The sequence below is a fragment of the Serinus canaria genome, chromosome 1, assembly GCF_022539315.1.
Source record: "Serinus canaria isolate serCan28SL12 chromosome 1, serCan2020, whole genome shotgun sequence".
Lineage (NCBI taxonomy): Eukaryota > Metazoa > Chordata > Aves > Passeriformes > Fringillidae > Serinus > Serinus canaria.
Genome location: NC_066313.1, coordinates 100042618 through 100067266, shown reverse-complemented (window position 1 = coordinate 100067266; position 24649 = coordinate 100042618). Strand labels below are relative to the sequence as shown.

The following is a 24649-nucleotide window of genomic DNA, read 5'->3' as shown; positions in this document are numbered from 1 at the left end:
GCTATGGCAACACCCGGCTGTTAGGCTTTGACACATCCCAGTTGCAATTGCAGTTTCATTTTCTGCTGATAAACAATGGCAGGAGAGGTTTTCTAATCACAAACAAAGATGCTCTAAAACATTTCATCGTGATTGATGTGTCGGCCACTGATATTGCTAAAACTCCTCATGTCAGAAGGGCAAGCAAAAAGTGAGAGATCCACAGGAAAAATAAACAAACTAGAGAGAGAAAGATCTTCCAGCTCTGCTTTCAAGCCAGTTTTAAAGCTGGAGTCCTTTAAACGAAAGTTTGGAATAGGGCAGTTTGACTCTTGACTACCTGTCTTTGTATAAACTCCCTTCTCCAAAAAGTCCCCCACTTTGTCTGACTAAAATTCTTGTTACTTTCTTACAAAGTAACTATCCATAAATTAAAGAGGTTGTGTGCTCATCAAAATTAAACTCTAGCTATGGCATTATTTCATATTTTTCTACAGTATTTTTTATGGCTAGGCATTACAGCAAAAGCCATAAATCCATTTAATAACATCACTTCAAAGCTAATGGAGTGCTATGTGTACCCTATAATACTGTAAAATTTTCGTTTGCTTTACATTGGAGAAAGAAAATAGTGGTTTAATGCTGACAAATTGTAAAATGCCTGATCTATTTCACATATGGCACTCAGCAATGACTATTAAGTTGATGACTATTCTGACACTCATCAGTCACCTACACGCACTTGACAAGGAATCGAAGTTTCAGAATCCAAGTGTTTTTCATATCTTCATCCAGCTTTTTTTTTTTTCCCCCTGAGAAACCTCAGCCTTTTCCATATTATTTCCAATACTCAGAACTTTTAAGGGCCCTGCCAAAATCAATGCAAAGGGATGTAGCATAAGAAAGAAGCTTTAACTTAATAGATCACTAGAAGAAAAACTAGAAATTGTGGACAAAAATTGAAAGCCCTAAATAAGGCACATACATTTGTGGAAGCACACCTCCTCTTTACCATGAAGTAGGTGCTCACATGCCTTTGTAACACTGTTGTCCATCCTACGCTCCGGAAAAAGCTCCCCCCTAAACTCAGTCCATGGCAGTCTTTAGAGGAAGCCAGGGCCAAAAATGAGGTCGGTCTGATAGTGACCCTGAACACAGGATTCACCCTTACTTTTTTTAAGGCCTAAACTGATTTGTTAGATCCCAGTGCTGTGAGAGAATTTGTGACCTCACTGATGAGCTTCCCTGTTGCTAACTGATGGTTCAGGAACTGCAGCAGAACCTGGGTGCTGCCAAAGCAGTCCTAGGGCTCAGCATAGGCACGAACAGGAGTAGGAGGATCCCCATAGCAATACTTTTTTTAAATCATCATTAAGTACTGGAGTATTTAGTGTCAGAGTATTTCCACAAACTGTTGCATTTTCTTGATGAATAACATATAATTCCCACTACACCAAGTGGAGCAGAGTTGTTGGCAGCCTGTGATGACTCTGCAAACACACGCACCACTGAAAATGGACATGAACTTCAGCACACCAACAGCAGACAGAAACAGTTCTCAAATCCATGCAATATTCAATCATACAGATGGGGAACTTTTGCACTCTGTTTTCACTTTGCTAGCACATTCATATTCCTGCTTCTCTCCCCCTAGTCCTTCTCAATATTAGCATCCTTCTAAACCCTGGTAGGGTAGACTTTATAGAGGTTAAAAGCTCCTACTCCTTAGCATTAGAAGCCTTTAAAGGCAGCCCCATGCCTCAGATGTCAGCTTCTTGAGTAAGACTACCATTACAACAGCTTAAGCTGTACGAGTTTGGTACAAGCCCTATGAGCTACCATTCAGCAAGCAAAAAATAAATATTTAAGCTTTGTTAGGTAAAGTAATATTGATTTTTTTTTTCAGGTGGACTGCATTTTGGAGCAGATTCTGCCATTGAGAGACTGGTACTGAATTAAAATTCTAATATTGTTAAAAGCAGCAAGCCCTTATCAAAATATAGCAATCATCAATAACCTAAGACCAAAGAAGTTAGATTAGAAGACTCAGTTAAAAACATCCTAATGTTTGGTAAGTAACTGAGTGTCTTTAAGTGTTCTCAGAGCCTCAGAAATCTAAAATACATCTGGGCATGTTCCCCTCCTGAGTGAGTGAAAGCCATGATGTTGGATGACACTTGCCTTTGTAATGTGTCAACGTCTTGAGACCCGGCAGTGGAATCTACACATGTCCTCCAGAGGGGAGGCAGAGGAGGCGGCTGACACATTTTCATCTCACTGATCCATACAGGATCTTTAAAATTAGTACTAAATAAATTAAAAGCACAATAATACATTGTTTGAATCAATTTAAACACTCATTTTATCCTCCATGTACAATATGCCATCCTGTGGGAGAGATGAGCTAATCCATCTACGCGTTTTCCAGCTCTATGACAGTTACTCTTCTGGGTTCACTTTAAACCCTGGAAAACTCATATGCTGACATAGGCTCTCCTCACTTTATCCCTTTCACTTACAAAGTTTTAACTGGTACTTTGGTCCACAACTTCCTTTTATGCACATTTTCATAGTCAAAATTTAGGTAGTTACTTATTTGTATAACCAATTCCAGGTACAACTCTTTAACTCAGCAGCACCAGCATTAAGTCATTACAGGGATGCACAGACAATGTGTCTGTCAAGGAATTAAAAACTGACAAGATACTGGAGAAACTGCATTTATTCCATGAATACCCAGTCTTGAGTCTGTTCCCTATACATACATCCAGCCCAGGGACTGGCACTTTCATCTAACCCCTTGGAGTGGAAATACTTTCCCCACGTTCATTTCTCACATCTTATAATTTCAGGCCCGATGCTTTATCACTACTGTGAGCAAAACGCCATTGAGGTAATGGTTCTTTTGCCTAAATAAAGAATTCCAGATGAGGCCTTTTACTGCAATTGTTCAGGTCATACCAACAAGACCATCACAGAAACACTGAGAACAATAAAATCTAAAGTGTTTCATTTCCCATTGCTTTCAGATAACTGTAAACAACGTTGAACTTTAGGATTTTCCTTTTTCAGGAAAGATTTTGCTTTGAACATCAAAATCTACTTGGAAGAATTTTTTTTACAGAGCTGCTCTGAGCAGGCATATGACATAGCAGGGCACTTACTTCAAGGAAGAGGTTAAAACCAAGTTCAACATTTATAATTCTGTAAAATAACCCCCAGTAAGTCAGCAAAATATTCCCACATCTTGAAGTTTAATGTAATTTATGCAAGCCAGACTTAACTGCCACTAATGCAAAGACCACTACTGCACTCCTTCCAAACTTCTCATGACAGACACATTCATGTTTTACTCATCAAACTTGTCTTGGGTACCTCTTAAAACACAAATAAGCTATTTTGGGGACTTTCAGAAACAGAATTTGCTGGAAACAAAGCACTTGAAGCATTAGAAGAACATTTTTTCGTATGGATTTCAATACTAATGTTTGCAAGACTATACATTATAAGTGAGGAAAACAAAGCTATTGCAGCAAAGACCGCTTGCTCTTATCCACTACCACCCTTCCTACAAACTCAGCAAGGTGTGACCCATCAGGCAGGAGCAAACCTGCCCCCAGCTACTGGTCATACTCGTTTCCAGGCTCAACTTTTGAAACTAGAGTGGCTCCCTAGGTGCTTTCCCTCCAAGAGTGCTAGTCACAGGCAGGTGCTTGTGCTCCTTGCACCACCTAAGTGAAAATTCCAGTGCTACACAGAATGCAAAATGAAGAAATGGAAGCATGAAGCAACATATATGCATTCACTCTGTAAAAATGAAAGTCCTACAGAGAAACAATCAAACATTCAGGCCAGAAAAAAACAGGTTAAACACTAAAAAGCAGGCTCTGTATTCCAGAAAGTGTGCACAACTGCAATAACTGCCTTTTTTTTTTAATTTACATGATTATTTCTAAAAGATCTGTACCTCTGAGTGTTAGTCACAGGTTTCTAACTACAAACCCTTATCCAGCAGCACAACTTCTAATGCTACCATTTAGCCTGTTCTTTTCAAATTACTGATTTTATAATAACGTAATACAAAAGCAGAGTATGCAATGCACTTCACCTGTCATTTATGAAAATAGTTGCTGTATTACATTTTTAGGCGTTTTAAAAATGCATTATCTACAAATTCATTGTTTTTATGCATTCCCCAAATTATGGGGAAGGTATCTCAGACACTGATTAGAAAAAAAGTCCTACGTAATCTTTTCATTATGAAGTAAAAACGTTGGAAACTAAATTGCTGTAAAAAACACTCTGAAGTTTAAAATGGTTTGCTCTTAATACTGATTATCTGTAGCTTCTTCAAGATTTTTATTAATATTTATTAATTCCTCAGGATATTAAGTATTACATAATTCTTTTCAATTATTATTCTGTAGAGTGAGAATGCTTCCAAAAGTGCAAAACCATGTATGTTTCTAAATACAATTATAACTCGCCAGCTATAAATGCCAGGATTGAATTACTGAAAACATATGCTATATGCCTGAAATTTTAAGGATGATGAAACTGTCACATTGGTAGCACACAGCATGTTATAAAGAACTCCCACAATGTAGCAGTTGTTCAAAACTTGTACCCATCCGGTCATTCTATCTTTATAAAAAGATATATAACACTAGATGGTGATTTATTCAAAACACAGCTGCAGCCTAACTTAAAGGTAATACGAAAAACCCCTGCCCACACACACACAAAAACTACACAACAAAATACCTTTTCCTATTACAGCATTAAAGCCATATCAGAATGGCATACACAGGGAATAAAAGAAAAGCGTTTCCAAAAGGTCCAAATTTTATTCCCATCAGAGTTTATTTGAGGGAAGGACAGGTGAGGGAGCGGGAGAAGCGGAGCAGCGGAACAACCACACTCAGCCCAGCGCCCAGACTGTTCGCGCTCCCTTCAATCGCGGATCTTGAAGTGCAGCCCCCGGGGAAGAGAACGGCGACCGCCCGACGCGCGGAGCCCCCGGCCCGGCCGGAGGAGGCCCCCGCCCAGCACGGCGGCTTGCCGGCAGCGAGGGGAGCCCCGGCACGTCCGAGGGCGCGGACCGAACCCCGACCCCGCCGACCGCGGAGCCCCCCAGCCCCTCCTCGCGGGGGAGGTCGCAGCCGTGTCTCCCCCGGCCGTGCCCAGCACCGGCGGGTGCCGCACGTTCGGCTGAACTTTCATTCGCGAAGCGTTTCGCGCCGCACCCGCCGCGGGCAGCCGGACACGCTCCCCGCGCCCCTCGGCGGCTGGGGGGCGGCTCCATCGCCACGCCGCGGTCGCCGCCCGGGAGCACCCCGGGCACCCCCGGGCTCAGCCTCGTCTCCGCCCCCGGCCCCCTCCCCAGCCCTACGGACAGCCGCGGACCGCCAGCCGCCGTCCCCGCTCTGAGCCCGGGGCAGGGGGGCAGCGCGGCCCCCGGCCCCAGCGACGCGGCCCCGACGGCCTCCCACCTCCCTTCCCAGCCCAGCCAAAGCGTGGGGCAGCCGGCGCTGCCAGGAGGCGGGATCCCGGCGCGGGGGAAGCCGCGGAGCTCCCCGCACCTGCGGGGCGGGGTGGGGGGTGATGGGAGAGGGCACCGCGCGGCCCCGACACCGCTCCTCACCTTTCATCCAGTCGACGACCTGGCTCGGCGACCACTTACTGACGGGCTCCATGATGAGGGCCATGGGCGGCTCGGGGGCGCGGGGCTCGGGCGGCCGCCGCTCTCCGGGCGAGGGGCGAGGCTGTGCGGGGCGGAGGGACCGCGCTTCCCGGAATCCCGGCGGCGGGAGGAGAGAGCCGCTATATCCCCGCTTGCCTTCACTCCGCTCGCTCGCTCGCCGCCTCTGTGCCTCTCTGGGGATTTCAGTTCATGTTGCCGGCTCGGCGGGGAGGGGGAGGAGGAGGAGGAGGAGGAAGGGGGAGAAGGGGGCGGCACACTCCGACGCCTCCCGCCCCCGCGAACCCGCGGGCAGTGGCGGCGGCTCCCGGCCCCGCCGAGAGGTCGGTCCTTGGCGGCGGCAAGCGGGGCACTGGCTCGACTCTGCCCGCTCTCGTGCCCGGCGGCTCCCGCGGCTCTCCGCGGCCGCGGCTGCCGCGCCGGTGTCTTTTTCTTCTGGCGGAAATGACGAGGCGGCTCCTGCCACCCGAAAATATCTCCAAGTGAAATGGGAAGCGACACCCGACGGCCGCCCGGGGCGGGGGGAGGGGAGGGAGCCGGGATGACTCGCAAGGTGCCGTCGCCGGCGGGAGGGGGGTCTGGGGCGGCGGCAGCGCCGAGCACCTGCTCCCGGCGGGCCGGGCAGCGGGGGAGCGCAGCCAGCGGCACCGAGCTGGCGCTTGGAGTGTGGGTTTGTTGGATTTGGATTTTATTTTCCCTGAATTAAGCATCGCTGCGTGGGCGGGAAAAGTAATTTTTTTTTCTCTCCTTTTTTTTGAGAGAGTGAAGCCCGGCTGTTAAACGGCAGTGATGGACGGTGTCGCCGGGCGCCCCGAGGGAGCCGTGCCAGCAGCACCGATGCGGTGGCGGCATTTGCCCGCGGTGTGCGGGCAGCGGGGGGAGCCCCGGCAGGGGAGGGAGAAGAGAGGAGCTGCACCTCGTTGTTTGCCCGCCTCCCTCCGAGGGTGCGGTAGTGGGGCAAACGGGAGCGAAGTCAGCCCGCAGAAGGGGGGTCGGACCCCTGCGACCACGGCGTGGAGAGAGCACCCGCTGGTGCTCGTCTGCTCTCCCTGTCCTGCGGGTTGCACCACGAACGTATGGAGGTTGCAGGTGTGAAAATCCACCATCCCTGCAGCGGGTCATTATTGCTGGACCTGTTCATTTTCTCCTCATTCTATCTCCCCAGGCTGCATCATCCTGGAAGTTACCCCAGAAAAGGCAATTCCCATGGGTCCTGTGGCACGGTGTCTTTTGGTAGGAACCGCTCCCAAGTGCTCAACGATTCCTTCTAGGATAGCTGTGGCACCCTTTTCCGTCACCCTTCCTAGGAGCCTCTGCTCTCAATAGGTGGCATCCCCCTCTGGAGCTCCAGGCAGAGGATAGTGCTAAAGGTTATTTTCCTGTACGACTTTGCCTGCGTTTGCATTCACCCTGCTTCTCCTGCCAAGGCTGAGGCAATGACCACCGAGATGTTCCCTCTGACAGTGTTGGCTGCTGAACGCCAGCTGCTGATACTGACATTTAATATCTGTATGTGAGGAAATAAGAGGATTCCCTCAACCCTGAAGTGGTAATAGCAAAGGAATCACATCCTTTGTGCTGTACAGGCAGTGCCAGCAGCTTTCCCACTTTGTTATGTGAGGCTGAAGTAGTAGTGATGAGGGGCAGTAAAGCAGCCATAGGGTTGGTAACACCTCTCCCTGGAGACCCAGGAAGAGTTTCCCCACCAGTGTTAGGTAGACCTGGCTCTCACTTTAAAGGTTGTACTTATTTATCTTTGAGAAGAATCTTTTTACCGAAAACTGGGGCTTGCACACTGTAATTTTCCTCGAATTTAGCTCTAGACTCGTGTCTCCTGTGTCACATTCCTGCCAGCACACTGATGAGGCAGTCTGCTTCTAAAGAGGTTGTGTTACTTAAAGCCACAGAAACAATAAACTCAATTGCAAACTAAGACTGACTTTTTTCCTTGTGAAAGGTTTGAAAGGTATGCAGGATCCTTCTATACTGAGTTATTGTTGTTGAAAGAGCATGTCATAATTTTAATTAGAAACCAGTAGTTTGAAAGGTTTAAAAGTCTAAATATGCAAGATCAGACTGAAGCCTGGCATGTAATTTATAACGTCATCGTGTAATTCTCATTGGGCTGAGACGTTCTTTGTAGGTGAGGACAGGGGAATTAGGTTCTCTGTACATGTGTATGTATGTTGTCCTATAGTTCCTAATTATGCATGCCCAGGGTTTCCTATAGCTTGCCAGCACAATTTGTAGCTGCAGCAAGTTTTTCAGTAAAGCACCTGTGACCCAGGACTTTCCCCATGGTCAGTGTCTATTACTTTTAGAACCCCTTTATAGTGGTTTCATCAAATTATGGGGTGGTAAAAGGAGTTCACTCTTCCACTTCAGTAAACAGATGAAGTGCTGAGAATGGAATCTAATTACCTTTATTGTTCTTCTCACAGAGTATAACCATGTCATAAATACTGGGGTAAATCCCACTGTTTTACTCAGATCTTGTTTTAGTTTCACTGAAGATTGTTGGCTTGGCTATGGTAGGGAGGACTTGGCTCAGGAGTAATGATAAAATTATCCATCCATGGAATTTAACTTGGTGACCTATTACAGCAATGAATTCTATAGTCAGGACATGTGCTACATAAAAGTATTTTTTTAATTTGCTCTAAATTTATTTCTGCCTGATTTTATTATTGTTCTCTTTTTCTAGGGTAAGAAGGAGAGCTGAATGACTTTTTATGCTGACCTTCTAAAACTAAAGTGTTTCAGCCAAAATGCCTTAACCAATGTCTTTTAGATGTTTTCATCTTTTAGTTTAGTGGCCTTCATCTTGCTATCACACTTGTATGAGTCAGGCCTTTTGCATAAAGCACATGGTATAGTCTCCTGCAGAGACACTGAACTACAGAATTATGTCTTAACTCATATTTTAGAATTACTCTGATCCATACAGTGCATAAAAATTAAAATGTTTTAAAATATGTCTAAATATACATGTTCCTGTTAGGAAAGCATTTATTAGGTAGTAAATGTAAAAGAAGTTACACAATAAAACTCAATATTGCAAAAAAAAGAGAACAGGAATAAGTTTAAAATTGAACTGTAAGTCTGAACTCAGAAATATAAAACTATATATATGCTTAGATATCTTTTCTCTGAGCAGCCACAGATACTGATGGACAGCTTCAGCAGCTAAGTTTGAGCACACACACCTCGTGGATCAGCACCTCAGACTGCAAGCTCACAGAAGATACTGCTTTTCTGGCATGGTACATTATCAAAAAAAACAACCTCTCTAGAGCTCAGCTGGCAGTCATAGCTGCTACAGCAATGCAGATTTGAAAATAATACCAGTGAGTAGTTCAAGTCTGTCTAATAATGTACATTTTGTGCATATTTAATCAATAGGACAATTGGAGTAGGGCGCTGCTCATCTTGAATAATGGTGGCAGCTAGATCCAGGTTTTGACAATAGTACACTGAATAGTCATTTGTTTTACATATATAAAGCCAGACTCTACAGTGGGTATCAGTGGTGAGTTCTGAGGTGCCTCAGAAACTTCATGGACTTTTTTTGCCAGAGTGTCTAGAAAACATGCAAGATGCTCAGAAATGACAATTTGAAATCTTGCCCTGAAGTTAGAGAAACAAATGGGGCTCTCAAAATATGTTTTTTCTGGTGCTGAATATTAAAGCTGTTTCTTAGGTGAGAGATGAAAACAAGTGGAGACAAATTAAAGCTGAGGTCTAATAAAAACAGTTGGAGTAAAATTTAAAAAAGCAAAAGCAAGCAAAATGGAAAAGAAGCTACATTTCTCCACATTAATAAAGTTTGTTTGTGTTTTGATAGCAAATAAATTCCTGATTTTTACAAATGAGGCTTTAATTTATAAGAATCAAGCTTTTCCTCTAGTACTAGCTCATGCTGCAAATACCTGTTTTGGATGCCATATCTGCATTCTAGAGAATATTTTATTCGACTGCTTGCAGCAAGGTGTAAATCAAGTTGTTCTTCTCCTTTAGGGGAGGGCTGCTGTCTGTCCTCTGTTCCCCAGGACAGACAGCATTACATTTACTACCTTTTTGCCTTCAGAGTGGTGCCTGAACTGGTGCCTCAGCAGGGTGAGGACTGCTGCCCCTGCCAGGGCTGGCATCTTCCAAGGGGAAGGGGGAAGACATTTGGGGGAAGGGAAATACCAAATAGCCTTGGTTCCAGGAGCCATGGGCAAGCAAAGGAGGAAGAGAAAGGTTCATGATCAGAAGCACAGTAAGGTAGTAAGCCTCTGAGGAGAGTAGACATTGATAAGATAAGAAAGATCTTTAGAGGAGCAAAGGGGCTTAGATGCACTTGAAGACCCAAGCTGAATTAGACTGGGGTGTTAATCTGAGCAGTTGTCCTTGGCAGCGGAGCATGGGGATGTGGGAAGGCATGGGAATGGGAAGGAGGCCCATCCCAGCTGAGAAAAGCAGGTGGCTCTCTTGCCTGAGCCTCGGGGGCCTGCGTGGCCCACTGGCCCCTGGCAGGTGGCCACTGCTTGCTCCATGGCCATGGGCAGCTTCTGCCTATACAGCAAAGGTGACGAAAAGACAATGAGCCTCCAATGACTTAGGGCCTAAGTTGGGATCTTGCTGTTCCCTCATTTCTTACCACTCATCTTCTTCAACCTGCTTGAAAGCACAAGGTGTTTCCAATGCAAATATCCTGGCCTTGAAGTATATGCCTTACATCCCTGCTAGTTTAATTTGACATAAATGGTGGGGGGGGAAGTTGTTGGGCAATTGATACTATTTTGTATAATCAGAAATAGAAATCATAATCCCCCAAAGATGTTTAATAATTTAAAGTATTCAGAACTCAATTAAGGCTATTAAGAGATTAAAAATTAGATTAAAGGTGGCTAAAGGGTAAAAATTCAAGGACTTCAAACACCTTTTGTAATACAAAGGCTCTTAAAAAATGAAAAGGCTGAGAATTTCCCCAGGAAATTCTTATAATTTTAATTAGGTTTCTTCATTTAAAATAAAAAAAGAAACCACACAATCTGAGTCCCACTTCCTCTCTCAAGCAGTGGACTCAATTAATTGCCAGCTGAGACCTACTCCTTTCCCGAGTTTGGGGCAATGTGCAAAGGTTTAATAGGTTTTGACTACCAGGAGGGACCATCCCAACCGTCTGACGTGTTCTCTTGTATTGATGCCTGCCAAAGAAATTCCCCCAGCCTTTCCTGTGCTGGTGGGAATTATCTTTCCTCTGATCATGTTTTCTCTGGCCCAAACTGTATCTACTGCTCGTTTCTTTCCATGCGGAGTCAAGTTGCTAGTTCCTTTTGTCACTGAAAAGAAGAGGAATCTCAGGAAATGTGGAAGTATCTTGTCTTTCTGCAGCTCATGGTTTCTCCCAGCTGGTGCTGCTTCACATCAGAGATGGGAAAGAGTGATGCTGACATGAGGAAGGTGCAAGCCAGTGGCAGAGGGCAACAGGTATGTCCCTGCAGAGGCAGAGGGTTTTTTCAGGAGCATTGGCCTCTGAGTTGGAGCTGTGTGGGGAGCTGCCATCTCAAAAGAACAGTTTTCTGTTCCTTTGTGAAAATAAATACACACAGGTTGTGCCACATGGGCTTTCTCATTTTCTGCTTTTCAGGCACGAGCTCATGGATCCTGTTTGTTCAGCAGCTCAGCTGAGGCTCCACCTCTACTACTGCCACACAAATGCCCTGCCCCAAACAATAAAAAATCCAAGGGAAGTGTGCCTCTGTGCTAAAAACATCTAGAAAAAGATTATAAAATAAAACAGCAACTAATTATTAACATCAGGTTCCTACTCAGGTCCCCACATTATTAGCATCACAAATGTAAAATGGCTGCCAACAAGATTCAGCTTGGAAACCTCATTAGAAGGAAATGTCACGGTTTATTCCTGGTGATAAATGCTATTTTATTGCCTTTGGAGTGGTTGGCTGGTTTGGCTAAATGCAACGGGTGGCTCCCCTTGACGTATATATTTCTACTGATGAATTCATATTGTCCAAAGAATAATAAATATCTGATAATTTTCTAAGTAATCCTGAAAATATTTAATGTTGCCAAAGAATGCAGTCATCTAAATTGCACACTGGAGTACAGAAGAAAAAGAATAATGACATGGTAATACAAAAAGGGCAAAATCATAATGAAGAGGGACATTTGTCAGTATACTCAGAAAAGCACAATCTGTCTCCCTGGTAATTTGGTGGAGTACAGAAAGTATTACATGCCATATTACAAGTATTACATTTTATTTCTGACTTCAAGAATCGTTACCATATGTTCAAAGTCAGACATGACCTCTTAAATATAGCATGTTCTTTGTTCGTGCTGTGAGGGCTTCATCCTGCTTGGAGAGTATTTATTCTGAAAAAATTAAAGAGAATATAAATCTTCCAGTGCCAGAAGGCTTCATATCAGCCAGCTTTTGTGGAAGAACTGGACAGCAATAATTTGGCTCATACTGACAAGGGAAACTTGACAGGTCTGCTTTATTTCTCATACCTAGCAACTTTCTCTAAAAACTATTTCTATGGAAATAGTCCTGAATTTCAAGAAGCATTTGTTGCTTTCAAATGCATTTTACAGGAAAAGGAAAAAACTCACATATTTTCAAATATTTCTGGTGTGCAGCAGCTTATTGATGTTACAATTAAATATGCTCTGATGTGCCCTGGTAAGGCTATGATTAGAAGTTATTTGAGATTTAATGCATGCAGCTTCATGTTTACAGATATATTTATGACCTAAGGTCCTCTACTATGAGTTGTCCTTCCCAGACTCCAAATTCTTGGAGTCTCCAGATTCCAATTCTCCTCTTCTGGAGGTCTGTTTGGACTGTACATAGACCTAAAGGTTCGTCCATATGGTGTCGCATTGAAATCAATGGGAATTTTGGGAGTCTAATGGCCAAATCAAGAGAGTGCCTGCAGATGGATTTTCACCAGAGTGCATGTTAGACCTAAATACCTCACAGCATTCATATATCACATCATTACTGTGGCTTGGACTTTTCTTTTCCATCACCTTCTTATGGTTCTTTTCTGTTTACAGCCAGACCTGGTTAAAGCATTAGAAACAATGATAAGGAAAAGGACTATTGTTATTATCAAAGGCAAGGACAAGGGATATTTCTGCAAATTTTTATGGTATTAAATAACTGTAATGATGAAGGAAAAGGATCAGTATAGAAAGGAATGAGGGGTCAAGACAAAAAGGTGGTATTATGAAAGGAGTGACAAGGAAGCAATATGATACACAGGAAGCAATACACTACAGGAAGCAATTCAATAATCAGAAGAAAATATTACAAGACACTGGGAAAACCAAGAAGCATAAGAGGAAATGAAAGTATATATAAGTATGGATCAATCTGTAGGTGCAGGTAGAATTAAGGATAGGGAGGGTTAGAAAGAGTGAGAAAGAGTGAAGTCAGAAGATATGGCAGAGTATTAAAACTGGGAGGAAATAAATGAAAAAATGTGAATATCATCAATGCTAAGAAGTCAAAAACATGGACAGACTTTAGAAAAAAAAGCTACTTTTAAAAGGCAGGTAGATTGGACAGGGTGTACTTAAAATATCTAAAGTGACTCAGTAGGAATTCAGCCAAGGATAAGTAGTTAAAAATAATTATTCAGAGAAGAAAGCAAGCTCCTCCCAAAACAGGCCCAAGTGCTCAACAAAGGCTTTTTGTTGTTATTTTTCTTGTTCCTTGTTGTACTAGAGCTAATGAATTGAATTTTGCTGGATTAATAGTGCCTAGCTCATTCTCAAGCATTGGTCTCAGCTACCACAGAGTGGCCTATGTCCATAGCATTAAATAGCCTTTACCTGTAATACCAAGTGGCTGCATGTAGTCAGCATATTTTGAATGGTTCCTGGCCATGTCAACACCCTAACAGAGCTTGGGACTTGTCTGGGAGGTGTTCGCTGTGCTGGGCAACATTTGAGAATTCTTATGCCTGGAAATATTCCAGGATCTAGATAGATTTTCTCCTATGGAATTAAGGATGGAACCTGCATTCACATCAAAAGCACTGGCATTGCTTTCTGTGTCTTGGTTCATGCTCTCCTCTACCATGTCTTGAAAGCAGCAGCCAGTAGGAGAAGCCTGGGCTGGACAGTCTCCATCTGGTCTCTTTGGCAACCAAAGATCAAGGATGTCCTGGAGGTGTCATAAATCCCAAAGGAGAACCCTGGGGTGCTCTGGAGGTGACCTGGGAAGGCAATCGAAGCTCTGTCTCAAAAGAGTTTAGAATCAACTGGAAGTATCACAACAGCTGACTTTCCCACAAGCAGCCCCTCCATACCTGTGCTTGAAAAAGCAGTAGGATGAGGATGAATTGTCAATAGCACACTACAAATGAAACCATTTCCTCTCATTTCTTAGCTCCCTCTACCTTCAGAGCCTCCAAGTCCCAAGAGAAGGTTGGCCATCCTCCTACCCAGGCAGTCTGATGGTAATCATGGTGTTGCCCCAGTCCTGAGGTCTCCAGAAGTTTTTGTTTCTGTAATTGTCCAAGGATGAGCAGTGGGAAGTCAGGACATAGGAGTGACAGATCAAAAACTTTGGCAGAGCTCTCAACTGCAGTTTAAATAATTGCTCAGAGAAAATGCACACCATAGTCTCATTTCAGATTCCTTTAACCACCCCAATTTAAAAAAACTCTTACTGTATCCCAGTGACACCGAGGTATCACACCTATCTAATCTCATCTTCCAAGGCATTTCCATTGTGCTCCTCTCCATAGTATTCTGAGCCTTCCAGAGAATTAAATGAGCCTACCATATAACCTAATTTTTAAAGATTTTTGGTTCTCTTCTTGCTCAACAAGGAAGGAGGAAAAGACACACAATTCATCTAGCTTTATTACTATTATTAAAGGTATTACAGTGGGAAAGCAATGACAGAGAGGACTCCTGCATTTTAGCCAGAAAGCATTGATAACTGTGAGACTTCTGGTCTCTCGAAGGAGTGAATCCCAGAGAAAACTGGGAAAACATCCTCTCATGATGTTGAACAAGACAGAGAACACTGCACTAGCACATCCAGATTTGTTCAAATAGTCTTTCTGCAGCAGATACATAGCAGAGGTGCATATTAGCATCTGCACTGCTGCAGCATGAATGGTTTCATACCCAAAATTAAGCTGCATCCAATTTAAGACCTGCCCTGCATCTGTGCACAGGGTTTGTATCTGAGTTTGCATAATGCATTGTGCTGATGTGAATTCCTACTGTGCAAATGTGGCCATATGGCTTTTTAGAAATAAGTCATCTTGCAAATAATCTGGAATGAGTCTGTTGGGACTGATGAAGGTCAGGTCAGAGTCTGCAGACATCACAATGATTTATTTGCCCACTTTCATTCTCATTGTAGGTCAGCTGCTGTCTCTTGAACCAGCCTGAATTTTACATTTTCCACTCCAGAGCTGAGGTTGTTTCTCAGCTGACTGGATTACATCTGTCCACTCTGGAAGTCAACAGTGTTCAGAACCAAGTCAGCATAGGGCAGCCATGGACTAGGTCTTCTACCATTACCAGATGAAAAATATTATTCTGTCAGTCTTGACTAATGGAAAACCAATAGAAATAGAAAAGCCAGAAAGGCCCATGGTGATTCCACAGTTAAAAACCCTCCCCCAAGCCCTTATGTGAATTCAACATTTTGGGTTCAGTCTACCTCCATGGCCACCTGACCAGATCTGGTCACTTGACATGGGTGACATGCTGTGCCAACTGGTGACAAAAGCCTTCGCAGTCCTTGCTTACCCACTAAACCCTCTTGGTTTATATCCGCAGGTATTGGGCCCAGCCTGCAGCTGTAGCAGGGTAGCAGTCACACTCAGGTGTCAAACAGAAGAGAAAAGCTGCTTGTGTAATTTCACAAGGCAAGGTCTATAGGGAAAGAAGTGCAACTGCTTCTCAAACCTTCAGAGATAATTTTAGGACTGCTCGAATGGCCATTATGGTCTAAATGACCATGATGTGTCTTTGTTTTCACGAGAGACTTTTGGCAGCCAGCATCAGTTATTTGCCAAGCAAGAACATGCACAACCAATAGTGTGTCCCTTGTTCATAGTTCATATTAAATAAAAGAAAAGGTATTCCCTGCTGACAATGCTAGCAATGAATCTAACATGAACTCAATGTGGTGCATTTGAAAAATTACCAAGCGCCCATTTTTTTCTTTCAGTCCAGGAGAGACAAAGTAACAGCCCAACAGGGAAAAATGTTGAGCAGGTTTTACATCTGACACGTCCTCCTGCACTCTACAGAAAATTGCCGTCACCATCTTCAGTAATTACAGATTAAATTCTCTACAAATGTATAAAGCAGCATGAATGTATCCAAATTTACATGGCACCTGTCTTACTGTTAGTGCACAGTCATGGAGAAAGTCAATGGGTTACACAGTGATCATTTACTGAAGAAGGAAATGAGTCAGTATGGGAAAGATAAAACCTTGCTGGTTAATATGCATTTATTTGAAGGATATAAAAGTCTTAGAAATTAATTTTATTTGGGGCACTTTGTGTGGGCTTGCATACTGTACTGTAAATGCAATTACTATGCAAATGCACTCAGTAACCATGGAAGAAATTTAGGGTATAGCTGGTGGCACCACTCTTGGTTCGAGATCACAGAAACTATTTTGACCAACTGATCCAAGTTACTGTGAGAAGCTCGAAGTGATGTTGTCTTTTAATTTGGGAACAGAATTTTAAACATGCAATAAAATGTATTTTCTGGATCTATTTTTTTTCAGCACAGTTGCATGTATAATTTCAAGACATTAGATATGAAGATATGATTAACTAATTCTAATCCCTGCAAGCATTATCCCATTATCCCAGACCAGTGCTAACCACTTTGACAGTTCTCTTTTTTTCATCCTACATCATGCACATACTTTTGTGGTGAAGAACCGAGGAGAAAATTGATTGGAACTGGTGGAGAGTGGTGCTGAGTGCCTCCCCACTACAGTATGTGATACAGCTGCCAATTCAAAAGAGTGGGCAAGTTTCCTCTGCATCAGCCTCCTGTCTTTCTTGTTTTCTGAGAGGTCCTTTTCTGCTGCACTGTTAATCTCTGACCAGCAATGCAGGCTGGCTTCCAAAGCCTTTTGTATTAGTGCTCATTCTAGTGGGTCCAATTTTCCTCTGAGTTAAACCCAATTAACTTCAGAATAACTCCATTAATTTCAAAGCACCAAGCAAGGGAGTGTTAAGTGTATGGAAGAGAATTCAGTGTATTGACTTCGGTAGCTGCTTTCCCCTGAACACCCTGGCACATGAGGAGGGAGCAGGAACCTTGTTGTTCATCACTGCCTGTTAATATTGAGTATCTGGAAGTTTGTTTTAGTCTCAGCTTTGTGACAAGCTTATCAAAGAGAAGAGCAATGGGTTTTTTCATGTTTTTGAAAGTTGTATCATATTTCAATTTTGTTATTTTTCATAATGGCGTTTCTGCTCACAAAAAAGATATATCATTCTAGGATAAATTGTTCTGCTCTGTCAGTCTTATTAGCTCTTTCTAAAGTAACAACTGCAACAGTAAACACATATCAAAACCTGTGGAAATACAGTCATATAACCACAAGATTGCATATTATTCTCTTATTTTGTTTTCAGAAAAAATAAAAGAAAGAGAACTCTTACAGTGAGAAAACACTGGAGTTTTTTGAAATTTAGTTTTCCACTGATATTAATCCAGCATGTGCACTGCTCACACTTTGAATAAAGCTTAAAAATATCTCAAACCATCCTTTAGATATGAAAAGTCAAGTGTGTTATAATTTGTAGTCAAGTGACTACTTAGAGGAGCTCAAAGCATCAGAGAAAACTATGTCAGACTGAAAAACAGGATTGTGTGCTTTTGCAGTCAGTCTAAGCCACTCATGCATAATAGTTAAAAATTGCATTAAATTACCATTTTTCAATCATATATTCAATAGGAAATTGGTACTAAAGGGAAGTTAATCTTTTAACATGCTATGTTGGGGAAGGATTGACCAGTAGATTAATATTCCTGTACTCCAGAAGAAATATTAATCATTATATTTTTTCACAACTACACATCCAAATTTATGCACCTAATCTTTTGATGTGACATTTGAATGCAAACAGCATGTAGTTTATGTTTCTGCCACAGAATAGAGTAGGCAGACTCATTTAATTGTTTCCAGTCTATATTGCTTCATGATATTCATACAGGCAGTTCTATTTATTTACATTAACTTTCAAGTAGTGCATGAATGTCTTGAGCAAGCTGAGGTTTTCTTTTCCTGCATGCACTCATGTGTGCATACTTGGGATTGGCCTTTTAAGCTTTTCCACTCTATTTGTCTTGGTGCTTGACAAAGCCACTTGTCATTGCTTTCATATTTATATGGCATCTCTCACTCAGGGGTGTCAAGCAGTATTAAAACAAGAAAATGTGTAATATTTCCATCTGAAATATTTGTATTCCTCTTCTTGTGGAGGTCAAAAATTTGGCACAGAAAGGCTAAGCAACCTATGGGTCTTGCACAGCTGGTAGTGTAAGAGTCCTGGCTCTCAGCATCATATCCTCAAGGCTCTTTTTCCCTTTTGGACATTTCCAGAATAATGCCCACAACTCCCAGAGATGCTCCCAAAAGCCTGTCCCACAGCACCCTGAGATTTTTATCTCACAAGGTTTGGTACAGCAAGAAACTCAACACAATGCTGGTGTCCACAGGAGGATGCCCTTACATCCATAGTGGTGGACACAGAGGGAGGGGAAGAGGCTGCTGCCCCTGGCATGCCCAATATATCAGTTACAGTATGCAGCAAGGATACATTAATTAGCTAGGAAGTGTGGTTTTCAAATAGTATTAAGTTTTTAAAGTTTTCAGATCATCAGAAGTGTAAAGAAATCTAAAAATACCAGAGTAAGATAGGCAACACTTCTGAACTCCCTATTTAAAAATATTTAGTATCATCTAAATATTTTTAACTCTTGATGCTTTGTCTCAGCTGCCTCCTCTTTTTTACATGTTTGCCTTTTTTCATAGGCTCTTGGTTATAGAATGTTCCAAAAGTGAGTGCATGTTTTCTTGCATAAGTTCCCTATATATTTGCTTCTCCTTAGAAGTTGAATTTGAGGTCAACCACAAAATTTTGGCATAGTTTAAGATGTTTCACATGGTCATATTAAATAATCTAAACTTACTAGGAGATGCAAGGTTTAGTATTAAAATTTAGGGTATCATTTAGCAAAAGACAAATCACTTTGGGATTCTATTGACATAATTCTTGTATTCTCTAATTCTTGATGTAATTCTAATAGTCTACATTTTTCTCAATATAATTCTAGAGTTTCCAAAAAAATCAGATTTTTTCATCCAAGACCTATTTTCATAGGGAACCTAGAGTCCAGTTACAGAGTTATGAAGATGTATATAGCAACAGTATCCATGAAGCTTAGACTTTTTTCATCCAAAGGAGGTAGGTTTGGACTTTTTTCATCTAGATTACACAGAAAGTGTAAAACTTCCTTTAAAAACAATGAAAATAAGGAGCTGTCTGTTAACCAGAGTCACAGAGAGGTATCGATTTTATCATTCATTTCTAAATGATTTTCTAAGCTGTTGCTCGTAGACACACTGCAATCATTGCTGTACAACTGGGCTGCTCACATCCAAAACAGACTGACCTCAATGGTGGTGACACTGAATGTCTCTACCCCTGCTGTTCACATCTTCTCCAACCACATACTCTACACTGGGGCATCAGCTTCACAGCCCACCCTTCCCACTGCCTTCAGCCAGGGCAGGAGGCAGTGATGGCCTGAGCTGAGGCACAGGCTGGATGCCTGCATAAACAGCTGCTAGTAATGGCCTGTGAACAGGCTGTTTCTGGGCAATTCAAATTAGCATCCATATAGGAAGAGGGAGGTGCCTTGGCTGTGGCCTTGGAAGTGGTTTGTGTGATGCCAGGGCCGCTCCTGCCATGGGTGGGAAGCCACATCTGAAGTCAGAGTCTACCAAAATAGATCAAGGCAATATTGCCTTCATGCTCCATATAACAAGACCTGCAATGATTGAATTATTTAGTGGTGATGCACATCTTCTGAATATTCTTGCCCTATTTAGGAGCACACTAATGAAATAGTTGTTGTGAGAAGTTTCTTGTCATCCTGTACATCAAACAAATGCCAGACAGTTTGGGCAAAAGTCTGGTACCTCAGCCATGAATTAGCTTGTGTTTATTGCTGATCTGGTTTTCTTTATTTGTTTTTTCTTTTTACTACTTCTCATATTTTTAAATGGTAAGAAATACAATGCAGTGCTAAACATTAAAGTTAGATCAGCAGCAATACATTGAGAAGTACTTGAATGGGTAATGACATTTTGCAGGTAAAGTGCAAAAGAACAACTTATAGCTTGTCTTCCTGAGGAATTTGGTAGAGGTGAGGACCAGAAAGCAGCATTCTTACTAAGGCTTGACAGCAACTTTAGTCTGCCATGGTCTTCTTGGGTGTGCTTTGCCATTCTTGCATCTTTTACATATAAGAGAAAGAAGTGGGTCCAGTGCCCCTGGGAAAAATTCAGAAAAAGTGTGTAGAAAGGGGCCAGATTTCTTCAAAAATTTCCAATTAGTTCTTTCTGTCTCCCTTTGAGAGTTTAACTTCTTTGAACACTTGCAAACATGGGTGAAAGCACACATTAGAAGGGCCCCACAAGGCTGAAGTGCAGCTGGTGTGGAGCACGTTGCTGTGCCTGCTCAAACACTTTGTATGGAAGTAGGAACAATAACTCGTTTTAACAGCAAGCTTGGGTGGGGAGACTTGGGAAAGTTATGGATAATCAAGTGCTGAAGTTAACAGGCATAAGTTCAAGCACATTAAACTCCTGGGACATGTGTTTTCACTCAGAATAAAGAGGCTGGAGTTTGCAGCAATTTAAACAGAATTAAGGTACAAAAAATGAAAGCAATTTTATTCCCCTGTAAGAGCACCCATATGGCGTTTATCAACCTGCAGGTTAGGCAAACTAACATTCCACATTTATTTGATTAACTTTCCTGCATGCCTTCGTAATAGGCTTAGTCTACAATTTTTGTTACTTTGGGAAGCCTAAACTATGCTATTTTATAAATACCACTCCTTGCTGGTGAACTAACATGGAACCCATCGCTAACTGCAATTGCACTGAAATTGCTGTAATATTTGCTTAATAAATACACAAGATTAAGTACTTCTACCTTGAAAGTAGAAAAAAACCCCACATACTATGCTAGGACTAGCTCTCCAACAGAAACGAGCTTTTGTTTGTTGGTGAAAAAGTAACTTTTTTTTCCCCCAAAGAATCCATCAGGTACATCTATCCTCTCAAATCACAATTTCCCTCTTCGTTTCCAGGTTCTGTCCTCTAATCATCCACATTGCTCCAGTTTCAGTCTAATTTGGCATGAACCTTCTAAATTTCCCCAAAACAAGCAGTGTGCACAGTTCTGAGGATTCTTGGATCCAGGGCACCCTCCAGGAGAGCATTGGACCCAGGGGACATATTTGGCTGTCTGTGCCTCATACAGCATCTGTCAGCACGCAGAGTGAGGTGTTGGTAGGGGTAGGTCCAACACATTATACACAGTTTATATTTCCTTTGGACTAAATCTAACATCAGGAATGCATTCAATGTGCTCCTATATGCCTAATGTCATGCTTTCTATACCTCTCTCTCTGTCTCTTCTTTTTAAAATTAGAGATCGATTTCTGGTTTCATTTCTTCTGATTGAAGGTGTGCTTACAGTCATCATTCTGCCACAGCTGAAGTGAGTTTATCAATTGTCTCAGTTTACTGTGCTTTGCCTCATATGGAAGTTGGATCTTTGACCAAAAAAAATAGAGGATTCTTTTACATCAGACACACCAGAAGACTCCAGTGGCACAACAAATGCCGTCCAGCTGCAGGTGAATTTACAGCCCAGGGACCAGACCAGAGATACTTTGAGCTAATGAAACTCACAAAAGCCTGTCTACACTTCCAGATATAAACTTTGGATTTGGTACCAGATATTGTACTTTTTGAAATCCTTGTCTCCCCACTACTGTCAAGTCATGACTGGATACCAAGAGGAGCTGTGTGGCCCCAAGGTGGACATGGCATTTGGACTTACAGTGTCTGAGACTGGTCACACAGAAGTCCAAGGGCTACCCCTGATTACATTGGTTTTGAAGAGCAGCAACAGCAAGGAAAGAAACAAAATGCTCTTCTGGGAAAGACAAATGCAGCATTAATAATGCAGTCTGTGTGTCTATCTGTGTTTATATGTGTCTGTGTGAGAGCTGGTCTAGTGGAAGCTGTCTCTGCCTGTGGCAGGGGGGTTGGAACGAGATGATCCTCAAGGTCCCTTCCAACCCAACCATTCCCTGATTCTGTGATGTATCCATGTGCATGTGTCTGCTGGGATCATCTGCTCCACCTGGGAGTCTCAGCAGCCCAGCCCCTGTCAATCTGCTGCCTGCCCCTCGTGCACAAACACAGCCTGGAGGTTTCCCCTCCATTCCCTGCTGCATCAGCCTTTCCTCTGGAGGGAGGATGGGAGCCATAACCACCCCCAAGGCTGATGCAGTTGATGTGCAGTGGGTAGGCTGTCAAAGGGGCAGCATCCTTCCTCTCAGGAGCAAATGTGTCATCCCTGAGATTTTCCATCTGGCAGGGAAGCAGTAGTCCTGAGGTTACTCCAGAGCTCACCTCCCCTTTCCTGAATTACTTCATAAAAAGAACTTCCCAATCAGTGATTATGTTTTCCCACTATGTTAAGCTTAGTGTTGCATTTAAAGATGATTTTATGGCATTTAACTTAGTGATGGATATCATCCTGTGTTTGATGTAAGAGACTTCATAGTAAATTTGTCAAAAATTAATGTTCTGCTAATAAAACGTTAGTAGAACAACTGTTTGTGAAGGTTTGAGCCCTTACATTTTTGCAGTAAATGGAGGGTTTGGAGTGTGAAAGCATTCATATGTTCATATAAAAACAAAAGGGGAATTAAAATAGTAATTAAAATAACATTTTAAAATTCTAAGTGATCATAGGGATCAGTTTTTACTGAATGGCTGAGATGCTTGAGTGTTTTTATATATTGTGTGAAATGGTTCTAACATACCTTATTTATAATTATTTTCTTATAATTATCCCAGAAAAATGTTTTAAAAATTTGAAAAATTTCACCAAAAATTGGAAATCTGTGATGAAAAATCATTCAGAACATGAATCCTCTGTGGAATTGACAGCAATCTTCAATCTCGAGTGACACATGGAACTTGATATTGTCTTATGGTCCTCCAGTCAGGTACAGGCAAGAATGATAAACATTGTGTGCCTCCACTACAGTCTCTGGGAGGGATGCATCTTGCTTAACCTTAGTAAGCAAACTTTAGACATCTCAGTCTGAGCTGGTGATCCTCAAAGCCCAGTTAAGAGAAGTAGGCATTTCTAGATGATGATCTGTCTTAAAGATCTTACAGGAAGAGGAATTGCCCTCTGGAAATAACTGTGCCTCTCAACAGACTATAAAATGATCCAATAGTGAATAGTTCAGACCCAGACATTTAATTTCTCAGAAAATCTAAATCTGAGTAAATGCAGCCCATACTCTATGTGCACAAACCCAGAGGCTAATGTGACAAAGCAATAAAGGCAATGTTGGGCATGTGTGTTCTTGAGCAGGAGTCAGAAGAGCACTGCATGAAGCCCCCTTCTCTGGCATGGAGCCATCTAAAACCACTGGTTATCTCAAGGACAGCAGGAGAACTTTCCTTGGGTGTATGAAGTGCAGCCAGGTTGAAGAGGTCATTGATAATCCCTTCAGTCTCCTTTTACAGACTTACATCTTCACATGATGTACCTTGACTGAAATAGGACAGCAACCTTCCTGATATTTCATATAGGAACTAAAATGTTATGCTTATGGTCAACATTACATGATGTCCTCATATATGTGTACTCAAATATACACACTTTAACTTGAAGCTTAATTAAAAGTTACTCACGCAACCTAAAGAAAATTAGTAAGATGTATATATATGGTATACATCCATACCTAATTGATTTTTTTCTGTTGTGGTAAATCTCTTCCAGGCATTCCAGTTAGTCATAACTCTAATAATGTTGCCTTTTCTTAATAACAGGGGCATGTAATGATATGCCTCTTGTTGGCTTTTTTTTTCCTTGTTTTTTTTTTTTTTTAGGGGGGGTTGTATTTTGGTTTTGGTTTTGGTGATTTTTTTTTGTTTGTGGGGGTTTTTGTTTGTTTGTTTTTTCTTGTTTTTGTTAGTTGGGGGTTTTGCTTTTTGGGATACATTTTGTTTGGTTGGGGTTTTTTTCTTTTATATTTATAACTAGCATCAGCTGATCAAATTTTCTCACTTATGTCTCTGAACTACAGCTGGATTATCCCACAGATAACAGGTCCAGATTACTGTGTGTTACCATGATATTTTCATGGGATGTGTCCATGCTTTCACTTCCAGCTGTGCACAAGGCAAGGTAGTGATGTCCTAACAGTGGACTCAGGCTTGGCTGTGATCCATTCTGATTTCCTTCCTCCTGGACTTCTTTGGGTGAAGAGTTTGCTTTTGGGTGAAATTCCCTTGGGTGAAACCTCAAATGAGTGAGTGGCAAAATTCCCACTGATTTCAGATGGAACATGATTTTACCCTCAGAGTAACTCTTACTATGGGGCCAGACCTCAGGTTTTCAAGGAAGCCATGTGCCCCAGAAACAGAGCCTGAAATGGGGGCTCTGCTTTTCCCACCCAACCAAAGAACTAAACCAGCTTATGCCACCTGAAAATCGACCTCATGATATCCTTTCATCGGCAAATGCCAATGAATCTTCAGTTGATGCTGTGTTGAGTCAAAAGTTTTGAGATTGTTTAGTCTGTCATCTTAAGCCCCTGAGGAAGAGATTCGGTTTC

At 42.3% G+C, this 24649-nt stretch overlaps 1 protein-coding gene across 5 annotated transcripts in view; it reads right to left on the bottom strand.

Moving 5' to 3' along the window:
* CNKSR2 (connector enhancer of kinase suppressor of Ras 2) overlaps nucleotides 1–5914 on the bottom strand; it is a 206825-nt gene extending 200911 nt beyond the window's left edge. For 4 of the 5 annotated variants that reach the window (XM_030234813.2, XM_030234814.2, XM_050978190.1 and 1 more), the window contains exon 1: nucleotides 5624–5914. In XM_030234813.2, the coding sequence (XP_030090673.1) occupies nucleotides 5624–5687 (64 nt within the window). In that variant the 5' untranslated portion in view covers nucleotides 5688–5914. The remainder of the gene's footprint in view (nucleotides 1–5623) is intronic. The other variant, XM_050978187.1, reaches the window with a different exon arrangement.
* Between the last annotated feature and the right edge of the window lie 18735 nt (nucleotides 5915–24649).